This window comes from Sparus aurata, chromosome 7 (assembly GCF_900880675.1).
Source record: "Sparus aurata chromosome 7, fSpaAur1.1, whole genome shotgun sequence".
Classification (NCBI taxonomy): domain Eukaryota; kingdom Metazoa; phylum Chordata; class Actinopteri; order Spariformes; family Sparidae; genus Sparus; species Sparus aurata.
Genome location: NC_044193.1, coordinates 15,365,749 through 15,385,670, shown reverse-complemented (window position 1 = coordinate 15,385,670; position 19,922 = coordinate 15,365,749). Strand labels below are relative to the sequence as shown.

General features: G+C 41.7%; 1 protein-coding gene across 4 annotated transcripts in view; it reads right to left on the bottom strand.

Annotated features, from left to right (window-relative positions):
- Positions 1–19,922, bottom strand: part of cacna2d3a (calcium channel, voltage-dependent, alpha 2/delta subunit 3a) — a 129,379-nt gene that overhangs the window by 62,676 nt on the left and 46,781 nt on the right. For 2 of the 4 annotated variants that reach the window (XM_030423179.1, XM_030423180.1), the window contains exons 5-8: positions 6,657–6,819; positions 2,407–2,538; positions 1,156–1,367; positions 27–101 (exon numbers count right to left, since the gene is read on the bottom strand). In XM_030423179.1, coding sequence (XP_030279039.1) covers positions 27–101; positions 1,156–1,367; positions 2,407–2,538; positions 6,657–6,819 — 582 coding nt within the window. Of the gene's footprint in view, positions 1–26; positions 102–1,155; positions 1,368–2,406; positions 2,539–6,656; positions 6,820–8,171; positions 8,330–11,005; positions 11,253–19,922 lie in introns of those variants that run through there. The other 2 variants (XM_030423182.1, XM_030423181.1) reach the window with 2 other exon arrangements.

Below are 19,922 nucleotides of genomic sequence, written 5' to 3'. Positions count from 1 at the left end.
CTCTGACAGGAGAAAACGAGACTTACATCTTTGTTGGTGACATCTGCTTGGACAAGAGTTCCATTCAGGCACGACTCCACATAATGCAGTTCCTCATTGTACTGAAAGAACACAAAAGGAATAATTAACATTGTCATTTTCAGTCACTTAACATGTGCTCTGTATAAATGTTTAATCTAATGTTTAAAAAACACAAAATGTGAAAACTTCACTCATCTTGATGAAAAGCCCACACACACAAAGTATTCAAAAACTGCACACACTGTACAGTACACAATGAACCCAGTGCCTGCCATTCTGTGATAATACTCACCATTTAATGCATGAGTCTGAATTAGACTTCAAAGTCCAAGAAAGAGAATGAAAGTCTGTTCGTCCAAAGCAATCAATTTTCACCCAAACGTGTGGACGTACAGCACATACACACAATGACATACACACACATAGACGCATGTGCACAAACTTTCACCGTACGAGATAGACTTCTTCTCTCATTGCATTCATTTAAGACAAAATCCATAACAACTTTCTTCACGACTGCCTGTCTTCTGCGGGAGAAACTCTTCCATGTATTTCTAAGTTAGCACAAATTAAAAGAAGAAAGAAGAAACCGATGAGTCAAAATGACACATCCCTTTAAAGACTGTTTGGGGAAAACAATATGTTTCCGCCTGATTGTCCAAATCCCCCTTTTCTTTATTTTTCAAAGGAATAATTTTCAAAATAACATGATTAGGATATCACATGATAATGAAGACTTTGTTCTACAGAGAAAGAGAAGGGAGGCTGGCAAAGTGACTTGCTACGTTTTGATGTAAAATACCATCAGACACACACATGTGCAAGTGCATTGTCACGCACGTACACACACACACACACACAAACACACTCACACAAACACATCATCAGCATGAGATGCGATAACAATGGTTTGGTTGCCTGAGGCGGGATCCAATCACAACTGTCTCTTTTGCAATTCAAATCTTCATTCAGCTGACTCTTAATTGGTTGTGAGCGTGACAGGAGAGAACCCTGATTCGTTCCAGCACTTCCTCTAATCTGAGGAGAAGAGGATGTGGGCCTGTGTGTTTATGTGTGTGTGTGTGTGTGTGTGTGTGCTGAAGCAGTTTATGTAGCCCGCACCCCCCCACTTACAGCAATGATGTTAAAAAAATCGTCATCTCCAAGAGTGTCCAATATGGAGGACACAGTCTGCCTGGCGATGGTCAGCCTGAGGCCTTTCATGCTGCCACTGACATCCACCAGGATGACCACATCCTTCGGAGAGGTGGCAGCCTGGATGTACCACTTCCGGTTACGACAGTCAAAAGCAATGACCCCGTGTTCATCTGGCTTCCACTTGATCCCTTGAAAAGACAGAGTAAGCATCACAATTTAAAGATAAATGTCGTACTACAATAGTGCAGAATCTGCATAAACTATTTAAAGGGACAGCAAAGTACTACCTTGGCTGAAACATAAATAGGGGGCATGACATCTGCTCTTGAATCTTTTCTAGAAAATTCATCATCTTCTTTTCAAAACTTCCTCTGCCCCTACAGAATGCAATTTTTAGAGATTTTGGTTCACCGGACAGACAAAAATATTGTCATGTACTTCAAGTGGCTTCCGGATAGAGATTTGAGATTTCTGCTGCCACCTCAGTACAATGGAGGTGAATGTAGTGCTCAGAGCATTGGAAAATGACACTAAAAAATTCAACAGCAACATCCCTTTCTAAAAACTCTCCCCATGTCAAAATTACACAAAGTAGTCCACCAAAAATAGAAGGAATTGGACCCGATGACCAGTGTTTTCAGTAAGCTTTAAGGAATAGAGCTGAGTGGAATTTCTCTTTATGTAGTTATGACCGTCAGGTCAGAAAACTAAGACAGTGGAGAAGGCCTTTTGATAGTCAGGTATAAACTGAAATGTATGATATTAAAAAGGCATAATTAAAATAACTTTCATGCAGGTCAAAGAGGTCAAAAGATAAAAATAAGAAAGAGAAGAAGCCTGTACATTGATTTTCCATGAAGAATATATATTAACGAACTCCATTCAATATATATAATTATGCTGCTTCTTATTCAATCAAGGAAATATTAATATTACCCCTCCCTCTTCACCCTCTTTCTAATCACTAGACACTCTCACCTGTCTCTCTTCTCTCCGCCCCTCTCTCTTTGTCTATCTACTCTCCCCTCAACCTCCTCAGCTCTCTCACCCTGTTAGCTTTCAGTCTCTCTAGCTGTCAGTCACTGAAGATTCCCACATACTCCACCCTTTGCTTTGGGGAGACAGCAACTTAATTACAAACACACACACACACACACACACACACACACACACACACATACACACAAAGCTAACGCCATCGTCCCTCTCAAACATACACAAACTTACCTGGGTACTGCCTGAAAAAGCCTTTGGCACTGCCAAAGTATTGCCATATGAGTGATGGGTCCCTCTCGAAGTTATCCACAAACACTTTATTCAAGGCCTCGGACCAGTACACTCCGTTGACAATAGCAGAGTCTAAAGATTTGGGGGGGAGAAGGATAGACACAGATAAGGCACGGAGAGGAAAGAAGAACATTATTTGAGTAAAACACGGTTAACAATGTTTCATAGTCCAGGAGGTTGGAACAGGCTTTCTCTATTGCTTGCTGAACCACTCATATCATATCATACACTGCACCTCCGCAGATCACAATCAGGACCTTATTAATTTCACAGAGATACAGGGAAAGTGTGAAATAGAGTTAAAAGATGCGAGCAGAGAGAAATAATTAGAGAGATAAAAGATAATATGAAAGGAAGACAGTGTTGATTATTCTGCCCTACCAAGGCAAAATGCAGGAGCTATTGTACATATTTTGTCAAAGCCGAGTTAAGACTTGAATATCATGTTGTGTCAGCTGTTTTACTATATAAAAATGGTATGCCATAGAAATGTACAGTTTCTGTAAAAACTCTAGCTGTGCACTCCCTGCATTCTGGCTGCAGCAAGCTCACTAAAGCTTTAGTAATACGCGCTGAACTTAACTCACCTAAAGCGCTCTGCTGCAGACATCTACTGCAAAACTCTATCAGATGGCCAAACTAAAACAAATGTTCCTTGTCTTGCCCTTAGCTTTTGAAGATCTGATGTCTTGGTACTTCAGTTCATCATTCAACACAAGTACACAGCAGCAGCTAAATCCTGAAATCATGATAATAACTTCTGCTGAAGCAAGCCAGCTAAGTAGCTCCCATCTCAAGCGTTTTACTCCTGTAGAACTGATGCAGTTTGTTATGGTAAACATTAAGCTACCTTTAAAACACATCTAAATACATTAAATTGTTTTGGGGGAATTTTTTTTTTTTTTCTGAGATAGCAGAGATTCTACGAGCTATGAACAGCCGTAAGCGCTGTTGTTGTTTAAGCTAACTTCCTGTCCGTTTTACAGTTAGCAATCCCCTCCCTCCTCTCTTTATTTTTACTCGAGGCAGCTCTCTTTGCCACCTCCATTTCTTCAAGCATTTGTCTTCCCTTGGCGTGTTTAGTGTTGTATAAACTGTGCAGGAATTGGTAGCTGACATATTTCATTCCATTGCCAGTAAACAGGAGGATCCTGCAGACAGCCCCGCCTTTTTACGAAGCTCTCTGTCCTGATTGGATAAAGTGAGCAGGGATACCAGAACATTTATTTTCTATTTTACTGCATGAGCAGGGGGAGGAGAGACATTGGTTACACTCAATAACAGTGATTACTGTTGGAATATAGAGCTATTTAACACTTATTCTAATGAGAAATTAACACTTACAGCAGCTCTAAATGAACAGGAAACCTGAAGAAACCAATTTTGCTCAGAGATACTGCAGTTTGCCTTGTATTTCATTAAGATTATCCAGAATATTATGTTAGTTCTATTGCAATTATTTAGGGGGGGTAAAATAAAAATCTGCCTAAAATGGCATGCAATGAAGGCAGTTTGCTAGCTGCTATCTGCATTCCTAGGGCTGTATTAATGTGCATGTGTAACATATGTTGTGTGTCTCCTCATGTATGCTCATGTGCATCTACACAATATGCGTTACAGCTGTTTTTCTAATAAGTCTATCAAAACTGATTGTGATATACAGTGGGGCATATCCAATCGCTGAAGCTTATTTTCAATTTACAGACTGAGAGTGTCATGTATGTAACTAGTTGGCAACCACACAGCCAAGCTTGTTATAGCTGCTTACTGCCACAATCTTGTTTGGTTCAGAAGCAGGGTGGGGGAAGATGGAAGTGGAAAAGGATGAACAGACAGACAGACACAATCGTACGGTAGGACACATACACAAAAGTCTTTAGAGAGAGGTAGAGAAAAAAAGAAAAGCAGACAGAAAGGCAGGCAGAAAATTACTGGGAGACAGTCGGACAGACAAGCACCTAATGGACAGAGAGAAAGAAAAGCAGATAACAGATTTTCCATCATCTCCAATGCTGGCAACATTGTTCTGCTGTCAACAGTCATGCCAATAAGCCATGATTGAATTAGTCTTCTGGAAGCTAGCACACTAAAGCCCTCTCTTGATAGTAAACACCCATCCACCTCTATAGAGTGGAGTGGAGAGGAGGCTGGATATGATCCAGGCTCCATTTACACAACAATACAGTCACTTTTGGTGCACAGTTTGAGTGTCTATTACGATCTGAACTCGTCATGATGAGGCAGAGAGCACGGGCTCTACTTTCCCCCTAAGCTGTCATTTAAATTCATCTCAACTAATGCACTCTTTAATTCAATCTGATCAAAGGTGCCCCATAATTGTATTCACACATGAGCATGGACTAGGATTAAAAAGGAAGAATGTAAAAAAAACTGTGTAGGTTTACCACTGCACCAGCTGGAGCAATCTGAGCTGAAATCAACTTCACTTCATTAGGGGCTGATTAGGGAGGATGGTTTTAAAGGAGGAGTGAGGAACCATGAGCAGAAACAGAGAGAAGTGAGAAATGATGGGTGTGTGTGTATGTGCTCACATGAATGTGATCATCTCAGTGACTATATAAAGGTAAATGTATGGACATTAGAGTGTATCGACCGACTATAAATGTGTGCATGGCTTCACTGCGTCCACGATGCGCGTTCCTGTCATGTAGCCTTGTGAAGGATGATGGTGCGGGCCGTGTTGTGGTTTGCGATGTGAGTTTAGAAGATGGATGTTTGACGCGGTGTGGTTCCTCCTGCGATTAATCTCCGGGGGCATGCAGCTCTCTGCTATCATGGACTTAACCTCTAATTCATCACCGCTGCCACCAAACCTCTCCAGCAGCATAAAAAAAACATGTTCGGAGGACAGCAATTTGGTAATATGTGTGAGAAAAGTAGAGCCATATTGAGATAAGGAATAGAGCTGTTAAAAAGAAAACAGCCTCTTCCTTCTAAGTGCTGAACGAACGCAACTGGACTTGACTGGTGGGGAGTCCGTAGCAGTTCATGTGACCCTTACGACTTATATGACAACATGATGTGTGGAGTGTCACTTAGAGCATGGATACCCGACCAAACGCTGTCGGGTATTGTTGAGATCCCTTTGGAAAACGCTTTACAGACTCAGCTGTGTTGTTCCCTGATTTGTGAACACTTTCTGGATCATCATTCATAAAAACCTGCGCCAGTAGCATATCGCTCACTTTTTTCTGTGTGAACACCTGCTGACTTCTTGGTTGAAGGCAAGAAAAGAAAACATTCAAAACATGTCAGTGCTCGAGCGAACCTGCATTACTGATAATGCAGTATTAAGAATAGACATACACACTAAGCAACGTTAAAGGATAGTAATTTAAAAAAGGTTTTATAGAATTGCTCACATAGACCTTCCCCCCAAGGCGAGCCTCTCAGAATCCTTTAGCAGAACTTTGTCCACCAACGAGCTCCCTGCAGTCTCCAATACATCCACTTTATCACTGCTTGTGAACAAAGCCTGCAGATCTAAAACTCTTGAAGCTGTGTGTGTGTATGTGTGTGCGCACGCACGCACGCACGTGAGTGTGTGTGAATCTACACATTTGCCCGCGAATCAAATCAAAATTACTCTTCCTCTCCCCGTATCGCTCTGCCAGCCGCACTCTCCTCGCCATTTCATTCAATTTCTTTCCATTTCATTCTCTCTCCTGCCACTCTCACTTGCTTTTTCTCTTTTTTCCACCTTGCGGTAATTAATCTGTTGCTCAGACCTTCCATCAGTCTGACTTAACCTACTTTCTCTCTCATTTACTCCCTCTCCCACTTCTCCTCTCTCCCTCTCCATATAATTTCTTTGCCTCTGGTAGCCGGGCTAAGCCGACATGACATTCACTCTGTCCACTGAGCATTGTACAGGGCCATGACTTCATTGGTTGGACTTGAGTGGATGGGAAATTAGCACAATGTCTGATTATTTAACTGCTAATTAAGTCAGTGTGTGGTATGGATGATCCAAAGAGTTACGGTTAATTAACTTCTCCTGACACAGACGCACATCCATGTGCAACACACATACTAACTGTTTGACTGATCGGTTTAGATTGGGGGTTTCAATTATCTGAATTATTGAACAATTCACTGACGTATCAATTCCTGAGTGGCAAATATGTGCACATCTTCATGGTGATGGCGTCAGAGGAGGTGAACATTACCTTTGTTGTACATGTTGGTGGGCACCTGGACCACGCTGAGACTGAGGTTGACTGAAAGGTTGTTAAAGTGGTCGTTCGGTTGCAGGATGAATTCTCCTCCCAGCTCCACGCTGTTCCCCAATTCGTCCACCTCATTGATCAACACTGCATTGAAGTATTCATACTGGAGAACAGAAGGAGAGAGGCAGCGATGAGATTCCACATGCAACGAAATAAATCTAAATACAGGCGCTTGCTGAAACTTTTTTACTCTGAATCATGCACCTCGGTGTCAATATGTTCGACTTGCTGAATCGTGTTACCACTGCAAAGAATGACTGGGTCACTTAAGTGCTGAGTCAGAGAGGAGTTTGCGTACTAAGGTAACCTGAGGCCCTGGATCATCCCAGATGTGCATGTTGTTACAGTGGAAAGCTGCTGAGTTGACAAATCTCCTCTCAGCTCCAATACTCCCTTCCTAGCAAGATGCTGCATGTGGTGCTCTGACTCCACTGTATTTTTAGTACTGCGCATACTGGGTAGACTATTAATAAATCATAGAGCTAGATAAATATAGAGCACATGGCTGCCTGCATCCCAAAGGCTCTGAAGTCTAAGATACCACACAGGGCCGCAGCCTGCAAAAGGCTACAGCCGATGCAGAATCAATGACAACAAAGAGATAAAGGCAGAATTTGACATTTTAGAATAAAAAGGTGTCAGGTTTACATTTCATTGAGCTACAGTTACACATGCAATAAAACTAAACATTACATTTTGTAAATTCAAGCCGAAAAGAGTGAACTTCTGTTGACTTTTTAAGGTGTCGTCCGCCTTTGTATATTCATCCTTCACAATGTGGTCTCGAAAAGACTAAAGTGGCACTTGCATCATTGTAGAGGCACAGGTGCAGCGCCTTAGCTGGCCTATGAAACTGCTACGTGCGAAGCCTGTGTGCTTTCAACGTATTTGGAGGTACTTTTATCTCATTTGAAAAGAAATCATACTTTGACGGCATCTGAAATCTGAACCAGGTTAAACTGAAGTTTGCTTTGAACTGATGATGACTACATTATTGTCATCTTAGACAAAATTTCAGTTAACAAGTTATGTCAAACACCGGTTGATCGAGAACAGCTTTTATTTCCTACTTCAATGAAAAGGGATTCTACTTCTCTCACTGTCAGCAGCAGCAGCAGCAGCAGCGGTGGTTCAATCCCTTACACAGGTGACCGGTGGTGATTGCATGGCTTAAGGCCACATTGATTTCTGTTGTAATGACCAAGAGAATAGGATTTGAAGAGAGGCCTCTGAGGAGAATGAATTGCTATTCTCAAGAGTCCAATACAAAGCCTCAGTACATGTGTTATCATTCAGAGGGGGATAGACACTCTCTGGACTTTGATTTTTGAGAGACTGCAAGGGCGAATCCGCACAGAGAAATCAGCATAGAGTACACATTTAAAAGTCAGCACACCCTTTTCGATTCATCACCAAATCCTGACACCAAAGGTATCTTATTCTCCTACTACTCACTTTGGTGGATGTTTCTTTAAATGCCTCGCTGATCCTTCCCTCTCCACTGGAGCAACTGCTAACCTTCAGTTGGGCTAAATCTTCCCAGGTCCTCCTGAGGAACCCCATCATCCCCTCAGCCCGGTGCAAAACACAGATAAAGCCATCAATTAGGCTGGCAAACGCACTGCCTATCGGTGTAATTAATCAGGCCTGATTAGGCTTATTAGCCTTTTATCAAGGGGAACACTGCCATTTCAAGGTGAGGGAGCACAATGTTGCATATTTCCGCCGATGTTTCCGCTCTCTCGACAGATGTGTTTTCAAAAGAATGGCCCTCTTTGCTTTTTTGTGTAATGAGTGATGGAAAACAAAATAGTCTGGGGAGGCCAAAGGTCACAGAGGCAAAATGAGATTCAACAGACACACATATGGCAACCTTTCATACAGTGCCAGTCAGTGCAAGACTGGCATTGTCAGCATTTCATTCTGTCAGTACAGAACATTAGTATGCAACTCACTTTCAGGTCTTCTTGACCCACCAATTGTGAAAATCTGATCTACATTGACCTTTACGATGTTTGGGATACCAGACATTTTCTAAGACCAGTGTGGTACCTCTTCTTTTTATCGGCTCAACAGGGTGAACAGAATCCAAATTAGTTGACTTTCACAAGGACATTCTTATTTGAGTTGTGCTGTTTCTTTGGGGAACCACTTCAGCCTTTTGCTTTTAAGGATAGACAAAAAAATTAATAGCCGAGGAAGAAAAGAGAAAGAAAATGTCTATATGTCTTCGAAATGACTGCTTTGAAGCAGACGGTTCAGCCCCGAGAGTGAAACTTTTGGTTAGTAACTGTGTAATATTCAATTATGTGGCACTTTTCATAACAAACATTAAAGTGCCTCGAAATAATAGCATTGAGATAGAAATATCACACAGGCGGGACATTAACAAACAGAAAAGCAACAAAATATAAAAAAAATCAACATAAACGCGAAACATCAGTTAAAAAAAGCTTCAGCCATCTCAGTGTACCTTCTATTAATGATTCCACATAACACGAGGAAGAGGAGGGGAAAAAGGATAAGATATGATAAGACAGGACAGGACATGTACAGATTATATGATAGGAATAGGATTAGGAAACAATAGAATGTAAGAGGATATGAAAGGACAGGATATGGTTCCATATGAAAAAGGAAAGAAAATGGGACGAATAGCTGTGACAGCAGCAAAGGAGACATTTTGGCTACTGAAGTAGCTCTAATCAATATCTTTTATATCATCAATGTATCACTTGACTACTTGTTTGTGAAAATGGTATATTCATAGTGAAGAACCAACAGATAAACTATCATGTGATTCTCTAGTTTACATTACGAAGCACTATCGTGTCTTTCAGCTCATTGTTTTGGTTTTCCTCCCTCAAACCTCACCGTTCATTCTAACCGCTCTGTAAGCTTTATTGGATACTCCTGAAACTACATGACCAAATAACCAGCGCACCTTTGTAGGTGCTCCATTAGCTGAAACGTGTGTGTGTGTGTGCATATATGTGATTGGATGACTGTTTGTCTTATACAGTGCATGTATATATATATTTATGAATTTTTTCATGATGTTTTTAATTGCCAAACCTGACTCCTTTAAATGATGTTTAGAATTTGTTTCACAATGACCCTGATGAAGCCACAAGCCGAAACACGTCTGTTTTATAATAAAGTTTTTCTAAATACTACAAGCTTTTTGACCTCCCACCAGGTGTCCAGAAACCTGCGGGCTCCGAATGAATGCTAATTTTGCTCTGTGTCAGCTGAATTTATAAACAGGCAACTGTTTGCTAACAAGTTTGCCATGTCATCTTTAACGGGGATAATACGTCAGAGTTGTGCCCACAGTTTTGTTTCACTGGGCCTAACATCTTATGCAATTTCTGTGATGTTCTTTCTCGGATTGAACAGGCACCTCGAAGGATTACAAGGCCTTGTTGGCATTTGAACTGCAATCAAAAAACTGTCGCCGCTCACATGAGAGAGTGTCCCATGGCATAAAAATTTGGTGAGGTTGCAGGATTGACGACCTTCAGGCGGCGAGAAACTCTGGCACCGTTTTTCAATGCGGAGAATTGCTTACGTGTCCTGTTCATCCATCTCTTGCTTGCTCTGCACCTCACTTCTCTTCCCCTGGCAACTGTATCTTTACCTCCTGCCAAAACAGTCCCTGGTGTCCAGAGACAGCCGTAATCACACCTAATTATCACCTTCACAACCTCGCCAGGTCACTCTCACTATGTTGTTCCAAAAAATCCATATCAACAAACGAAAAGAATGCATGAATGACACCAACTGAAGAATCAGCGCATTAGGACTCCTGCTTTTATTTTTCTGAATGCTCAATTATCTTTAATATTCTATTAATTCACTTCATTGCTTCTTTTTGAGCCAAAAAACCTTTTCAAACCATTCGACACTTTGAACAAGCACAATTATCTCCCCGCAAATGGTGTAATAAGCAAAACGGATCAACAGGGAGCTGTAGAAAGGTTTTCACAAGTCAGATGTGTCAGAGTTGCTTTTATGAAAACACAATAACTGTCAGCGCAGAGGGACTCGTTAAGCAAATGACAACGTCTTTCCAAAAAAAAACAAGATTTGACCTCCAAGTTAAACATTTAATGGCTGAAGCCAAACTTAGCCAAATTGTGAGCTTTGTTAACACAACATTAAGTAACACAAACTCACGCACGGTGCACAGATGCAGAGCCGACTGCACCCTCAGCAGACCAGGCCCCATCACGTCTCCCCTTCTGCCATTGTCTTGTTAGTACCTGTTGTATCATTCTCACTCTCACCTCCTCCGTCTCTCCCTCCAATCCTGATATATCCCTTGTCCTTTTTCTGGCTCAACCTGCTTCCTTCTTCCCATTGTTCACGGGCTGCAAACAATCCTCATCAAGCTCCTCACCACCCTCTGTCTCTTCCCAGTATCTCACTCAAATGTTCTCTCGTGGGCATGCAGCTCTCATTGGAAAAGGTTCGGCCACTATCAGCTCTGACTGCGAGACCACTGTTGCAACTGCCAGGCTGCATCTGTCCGGTCTCACCTTCTATCCGTTTGTCTCTGGCTGAGCGCCGGCGTTCCTCTGTCTGAGTATGATAGGTGGAATATGGAAATAGGATATATTTTAGTTCCTAAATAAAAGCAATTTCCAGCAGCCACAGCTGTTTTTTGTCCAAATGCAGACAGCACATTTTACAAAACACACATACACAGACACTCACCCAAAGAAGTTGGTTTTATAATGGAAGTGACATTCTCAGGATCCAGGAAAAAAAAAAACAGTTACTAATGACTCGATTCAGAAAAACAACGGAAGTTGCACAGATGTTCTGGCTCTATATCCTAAAAGTAAGTGTCTTGAAATACTTTGAAAGGGAAAGGCAGAGACGGGAGAAAATGCCAGCAGAGGCATTAGCAGTTAAAAGTATAGGGAGTATAGAGAGTATAAAGTAAAGTAAGTAAAAGTAAGACGAACAACGGCTAATGAGTTTGCTAATAGACTTTGTTTAAATTCACAGCATGTGGGCTCTAATTTTGATTAAAATGGCACCCATCAGCTTTTGAGTTTCAGCAGTGTGGGAGTGGACGTGGGAGTGTGAATAGAGGCAGGGGCAAACCACGGAGTGTGTGTGTGCCTGTTTGTGCTTGCTCTAGAGCGCCAGCTGAAGCTGTGTGTGTATAGTAAATGTGGAAATGTGTGTGTGTGTGTGTGTGTGTGTGTGTGTGTGTGTGTGTGTATCCAAGTGTGGGTGTATGTGTTGAGTAAGTCAATTATGCCATTTTAGCTTTACAGTGAAGGAGCGCCCGGTGCCACTAATGCAGTCCCTGATCATGGTGTTAACAACCTGATCTTTAACGCTGCAGTGCATTACGCTGAGAGATCGCACACGTTCTATCAGCACCCACTCACTCAGTGTGCTGCAGACAGAGAGGGAGAGGATGAGGAGGGGTGACTGGAGGTAAACAGCAGAGCATCTCCTCTTTCAAAACATACAGTAAGCCCAAAAGATGGGATAGATCTCAGGTCTGACAACAAAGCGTCAAAACTGATATTTTTTTTGTACGATGTGCTCGGGGAAACGTTTAGCATAAATTATACTATATAATATGCTATCACATCTCTCTGTTGTCATGTTCCTGCGTTTCTGTGGGTGAATAATGGTGAAATCAAGTTATTTTTGTATCTTTTTATCTTTTAACGGTGTGCTCCACGAGGGTTCAGAAAAAGAAATACAAATTAATTTACTAATCTATTAAAGAAGCAGAATACATTCATATTGCAACATCAAGTCTAAAAGGTCAAACCAAAAAAAAGTGGTTTGGTATTTCATCAGGTGAGGTTTCCTCAACTGTGTCTATACGTGTTTAATTGCCTAAAATAAACACGTTCTGATTTTAGAGCTGAAACTATTACGTGATTAAATCAATTTACATAAATAAATTGATGACTTTTTTTTAATAACCATTTAATATTTCAAGTGGGGAAAAATGCAAAATATTTGCAATTTACGTATAAAAATTTTTTTAATTTGCTGCCTTTCTCTATCAATTATAATAAACCAAATATCTCTGTTTTTTGGACTGGTGTGTGTGATAGCACCTCAGCTGGAACTCTGAGTAAGTGTGATGAGCATATGTCATTTAACATTTTTTGACATTTCACAGGAAGAGAAAAATTATTTGATTTGTCAAGGGAAATAATTGATAGTCGAAGACCCTCATCCTTTTCTGTGATGCTCTGTGCACTAAACTGAATGTTCACTCGCTCTAACTCTGCGACAATAAAATGCCCAAATCACCATGATGGACAGAAATTACAGAAATAAATATGCAAAGCTAGCATCTTTCTTGTACTAACTAGGTGAGGCAATTCCCTGACTGAATAACAGTTACAGCATAATCTCATAGGTTTTCAAACCCTTTATTTGCTTTTATCAGGCTTCCCATTAAATATGTTTCCTTTAATATTCTCTCAAGTGTAATTGCGTGTAAAACAATTTGAAAAGAAGGAGGAGAAATTGTGCTATATCTGTACACTCTCTGCATGCATGGAACTGGTTTCTACAGACTTGTCAGAATATTTTTGTCACTGCTGAGTGAGACTTGTGTAGGAAGATACAGGCGCTACAGTGAGGCAACACTTACAGGTCTTTCCCTGCAATCGCTGAGTTGAGTGGCTCTCTTTTTAGCAATGCACAGCTAGGGTTTGTAAGTTATTCTACAAGCATCTTTTGTTATATTTGTAGAAAACCCCTTAACATCCCGACAGCAATCAATAAAACAAACGCACTGAAAAATGAAAGGAAAAGAATTCAAGATCTGTGGCTGTCGTAGACTTTTAATGAGTCTATTTCATTCATCCGTGGAAAAGACTAGACAGGCTACTTATCTGCTTATGTACCTGTCTGCCAGCATGCAATCTCCCGGTGCACTCGCTGCACATGACTGGAGTCTTCCACAGGGCTAGGCGGATATATTGCTAAAGCTATAAGCTAGCTAGTGGCACAAGAACGGCAAAGAAATTGCAGCTATAATTCTGTGTGCTAACATACTATTTTGTTGTTCATGTTCATTATGATAATTTTTGGGTGTTTTCTTATGTGTGAGGGAGACTTGAGGTATATGGTTAGATATGATTAGTGATGAAAAAGCTAAGAAAGCCTCCGAAAAGTAGCGAACTAGCCGCATCATCTCCCAGCTGGCCAGTGAGAACTATGGGGGGTGTTGTTGAGCTCGTCCAGTGAGCAGTCATGAGTGTCGGAGGAGTGGCTCTGGAGGGAGCCCTGAAGAAAGGGGAATTTTTTTTTCTTTTTAGCTTAGCAAAAATGTCTATGGCAAAAAAACACGCCTGCTTCCACCGCATTAAAAGCACGCAGGCAAGAATGCCATTTTATAGACGAGCACCTATGCAGCCTAATAGACGAGCACCTATGCAGCCTAATAGCCTACATGCACACGGTCAAGCGCACACAGTTTGTGTGCGACCCACCTGCACCACTCTTGTTGATTCTGATAAATACTCATGCTGCAAAGAGCACAACAGTGAGTCAACATCCTCAAGGGGAGAGGGGAGAGAGTGAGACAGAGAGGAGACCACATGTGAAGCGGGGGTTCGACCGTGACGCTCCACCCTCTGGTGTTCACTTTAAACTCTCATCTCCACTTCAACTCTCCCCTTTTTAATTCACCCGCCTCCCTTCTCTCTTTCTCCACAGTCAGGGAAGAGGGAGACACCACTCCCAGAGTGTGGAAATGTGACTTGGAAAACAACCCGGGGGCAATGGATACAGGTAATCAGTGAGCAAACAAGACAGCAGATTAAGAAAGCAACTTATAGGAAAGGCCAAGTAGGGGTTCGTGCGCTGTGCTTGAAATCCTTCTACACGCATCTTATATGTTGGGCTCGCCCACTCTGGGAAGCATGAGTTAACTCCACGGCAGGCACGTGAGGCTAGAAACTATTCTGCTGCAGAGTGGTGTTTGTGGTGAAGAAAGAGACAAACAATTATGAGTGTTATAAATGGTAATCAAAGCTAAGTATGACTTTTGATGTTAAAAGTAAGGCTTAACAAAGAAAAAAAGTGGTAATTTGGTGAAGTATACATAAAGCAGTACGAAAACAAGTTCTATCCATCATTGTTGTAAGTGGCTAATGTTCTCTGTCCAAAGGAAAATAATAATTGGATAAATCAGTGCTTATCTCTACAGGCTCTCCCCAGGCCCAAAAATTGAATTGTGGAGATATGAATATATAAAAGCAGGGGCAACAGTTAGCTGTGTGATGAAATGAGTTCCACTGAATTGATTCATTTTTTTCACATAAGCGTTCCAGACGTGGGCGATTCAAGGTAGCGCTGTGTCGCTCTGTCGGGGGACCTTTTTGAACCAGTCTCCCTGAGATTGTAGACAAAGGCGCCTTGTAATGCTTTGAGTCAGGATTTGGCAAGCAGTCGAAAGAGAATGTGTTTTTTGATGCGGAAGAAGGGGCATCTAGGTGTGTGTGGGGGTGAGTGTGTGTGGCGTGTTTGTGCAGTACACGTTGGACACACAAGGCCAACTCTTGCATAAATGGCTTGAAAACATAAATCACACTTTCGCATCACTGGCCGTGAAGCAGAAGATACTCTGGATACACTTGGGTCAAATCTTTTTTTGCCAGTAATAAGAAGAGCAAATAGGCAAATCAACACGCATGTGGCCACCTCTCTTGCACTCCACGGTAATGCCCCAGACAGGGGAGTATGACAACAAAAGAGGGAGAGCAAGAGAAAGAAAAGATTAAGCGTTTCTCTCCCGCTGCTCCCCCCAGACTAGGGCTACATTTTCAGTCAACATCGGGCTTGGCAATTGGCTGTTTGTCTCCAACCTCCAAGGAAGGATTTCATTGGCTGCAGAGGGCATGGGAGACTGCTCTCTGCTTTCCTATTTACAGTACACGAGCATTGCGGGTAAAAGAGCAAGGGAGGAAAATCGCTGCAGATTACCGTGCCAATTTCACATGGAAGCAGAGGAGCTCTGGAAAGGATAGATAAGGAAATTCCTATCAAACCCCCGCCAGCCAAATATGTATCCAATAGCAAAAAAACACACAAACATTTTATAATAAACCCCCGAATAGTGATGGAGGAGGTTTCACCCTACAGCGTAGACGTGATATTTTTAGCACAGCTGGTGATAATTACCATCTATTCACCATGTTCTGCAGTAAAAAGCACCATTAGAAATGCCACCATCAGAGCTGTGCGTGCAGACACACACACACACACACACACAGGTGTACACGTAAAGTGTTCACGCTAAAATGTACATGCATATTAATATTCATGCATGAAACGGCAACATAAAAACACAACGGCAGTTTGTGATCCTAACTAAAGAATGTTCAACCATTTCATTTTACGCTCAGGCAATTCAAAACACAATTAGCAAAGACAAATTAACGGCTGCGACATCGTTCTGCCAAGAGGTACTGTAAAACCTGCTTAACTAAGGATAAATACCAAGACACACACGCACACGCACACACACACACACACACACACACACACACACTAACGACGGTCTTTTAATATCAATCTGGTGACCGAGCTCGTGGAACTGCGATTGATTTGTGATGGGTGTCGGGACACAATGCTGACATTCCCCAACACACACACACACACACAAACACACACACACACACACACACACACACACACACACACACACACACACACACACACACACACACATTTGGACCGACACCGCGTCTGTAACTATCAAGATCTTTCAATACTTTGATACGTCTTCTGAAAAATATGATGCAAGTGTTTCTGTCAGTCCTTTATTTCCCATTGATCTTACTTAGTAATCACTTCAGTCAGTGTAACTTTGCCTGTCAGTCAGTCAGCCAGTGAGACTTTTAGCAGGCCAAACACACCACAGTGGCTCAGCGGGGTGACGATGAGGAGGGAGAGAATGATGAAGAATATGCGGAGGATAAAAAAGGATGATAATAAAAATTATAAAGTTAAGCATATGTTTGTTTTAACCATTCGGTCTACTACTACTCCCTATACTATGGTAAACGTGTAATCTGGTGCTTAAATTGTATTAAACCCTGATGGGTTGTATTTTGCATTATATGCATTATATACATATATTGTGTATTTCTATGTATGTATATTCTACAAGAAAATATTTACTAATGTTTGAGTCTGTTGGGGGGACTTGAGAGTTCTCTTTTCACATCAAACCACGACCATGTGACAGAGGCAGCTCCTCTTTTAGGGACAATCTCTCCGTTTTTATTTTGGCTGGCTGGAGTCCCTCTCCTGTTCTGTGTCATGTTCGCTATGCTCCTTGTTCTCTCTGCGTTGCCTTCATGCATATTTCCTGCCTGCGTCTCGCGCTGCACAGTAGATCGCAAAGCATCACGAGTAAGCTCTGTAATTAAGTTACGCTGCATCTGCCATTATGTTATTCTCTGATTAAGGTAAATGCTATTACTATTGTCACACGCCAGTGCCATCATGCATCTGCCAGGTACATGTAATCAATAGCATTTTTTTCTCCCTCACCTTCCCTCCCTCTTTCCTACTTCCCCTGCCTACAATCCCTGCATTTTTTGGCATCCTACATACATAATACAGGTACGCTGGTCTTCTTGAATCGAGGGAATTTTGGCCCGACAATGGCATCTCACTCTGTCCTAGACATTGTGAAACTCTACATTACATCATAGCCTCTCTATCAGCCATTATCAGCTCTCTAGCTCAGTGATTTAAGCTGAAACAAAGGGACACTCACTTTGCTGGGCTCATCTCATCGCCGCCAAGTAATTACTGGCATAAAGCACCGCTGTGAGCCCACACAGTGTTACTGCCCCTCAAGCAGCATATGACAACACAAGCATACAAAGACAAGCGTCACCAAGTGACACAGACGTGCAGATGCACAAACACATGACCACAAGAACAGGAAAGTTTGCCTTTATAGATACTTGGCAGACAGAAACAATCTATGAAGGTAGTTTTGTTTTACCTGAACAACAACAACACACACTCATACCAAGTACAGATAAAGGGAGATACATTTAGATAACTAGTGCACCCTCATATAAAACATATACAGGTAACCTTATGTAATATGCATGTATGTGCTCCACCTGCCAATTTACTCTTCAGTAACCAACCTATTTTATTTCAGTGTGTGTTGTATAAGATAAACTTTCTACTGACAGAGTGTGTTAGTATATTGTTGAAATATTCTTCACTGTCAGATATAGAGAATTGGTGGTAGTCTATACGTTTTGAATACACATTACCATCTTGCAATGGATTGTCACAATTTTTTTGACTGGCTGATCTCCTGGTGTACCTGCAACCCGGTGGCCAGGACAAAATGTTGGCAGTTAATTTTTCTGCAAACAACTGATACGACTACAATAAATGTCATATCATGTTCACATTACATGTTTGTGACATGACTTTCATGTTAGTTGACTGTGGGGACATTGGTGGCATCAAGGGAAAAGGCTGCCAAGTCAGTGACTGCAGCTAAAGCCGCTCAGTGTGAAACTGCCGGCTATTTCTAACAAGGGACCAAGACATTTACCTTGTGAGGCAGCTGGATTCACAAGATCCCAGATATTTAATCCCGCAAATCAGTCTAGCCAGGCTTCAAGCTTTACGCTTGTGGCCAGTCAAACAAATATCAGACCAGTCAGCTGAAGTAGAGGCAGCAGCTACTGGCACAGTTTAGATGTGATGACGTAAAGAAGGGATTGCTGGCTTGTAAACAACATTGGCCCAGCGGTGCTATCAGAACTGGACAACCTTCTGTTCATTTAAAGAAGATCAAAGAACAGCACTGAAAGATATTTTCGATCTTCTCCCGACCACCTTCTGTAAGAGTTTGATTTCACAACCGGCACAGCTGGTAGAGCTCTCCTACTGTTGATCTGAGTGGCTGAAGTTAGCCTGTGGTCAACAGTTACAGACAGGTGGTTCGTCCAATCACCTTCAAGGTGCTGTTTGAAAGCACCTGCCCTTTTTCCAAACAGTTTGCAGTGGCTCATCACCAGACAGATTTATGAAAAAAAAAAAAAAAAAAAAAACACCTATGTTGTTTGGTGAAACAAACCACCTCTCATGTCAGGTTACAAGTCATTTCAACACTTCACGTTTTTCATATCGCTGTTTTCTTTTTTAAAAAATGGTTAAACGATTAATTTAGAAAACATGTTCAGTCCATTGTTATTGTAAATTAAAACAGAGGGAAAAGATGCAGAAATTGCACAGCATTTGGAGAATCAAGAGAAAGAAGTAAAGGGGCACTATGAGTGGAAGATTCAGGAGAGGACAGAAGTCAGTGCTTAAATTTAGTAATTGATCCTCTTTAATGGCCCATGAAAGCAGAAAAACCTCTGGGCATTCACTGTAAGGCCTTAAAGAGCTGACAGAGTAAACACATACTCGCCCCCACAGGCAGAGACACAGGCACACACAACACACGCGCCACAGACTTTATAAGTAGTTTAGCAGCAAATACTCCCGAGTCAGCTTAGCATCATATTTTCCCTTTAAAACTCAAGTTTCTGCTGTCGCTCCTCCTACTTTTATAAACTCCGTACTGAGATGTGCATGAGGCAGGAGAACTCAGGCAAAAAACATCACAAGCGCACTGTCTGTCTGTCTCTCTCTCTCTGGCTGTCTCTCTCACACACACACACACACACACACACACACACACACAATACAAAGCTGTACTCTAAAAATTAAAGCTGCTCAAATGGATTTGAGGCAGAACCATGAGAGCAGAGGCTGGGTTTGGGGGTGTGTATGTAGATATGATTAGCTGAATGCGTTTGCCCAAGTCTGCAGAACTGACGCTGGAACTCACAGGAAAGAGTTTGAAATGGGTTTGATTTTTTTTTTTTTTTTTTTTTTTTGAGGAGCAATATGACAGTGATATAAAACCATAAATAATTCACAATTTATTTTTCCGGCTCAAAATGTGTTTGTCACAGGGTAAATTCTGGCACGGAATCATGCGGATTAATTGCTTCACCTCTGAAAAAATATGTATGCTTCCCACGTACAATTGAATCTTTCAGCTGTTACGATCATACATCTGTAGGCGCAGTCATGATGCATTGACTGAGAGGCATATTTGTTCTACTTAGGCTGAAGAGTTCAACAATGGGTATCCTGCTAAATATCAACCTC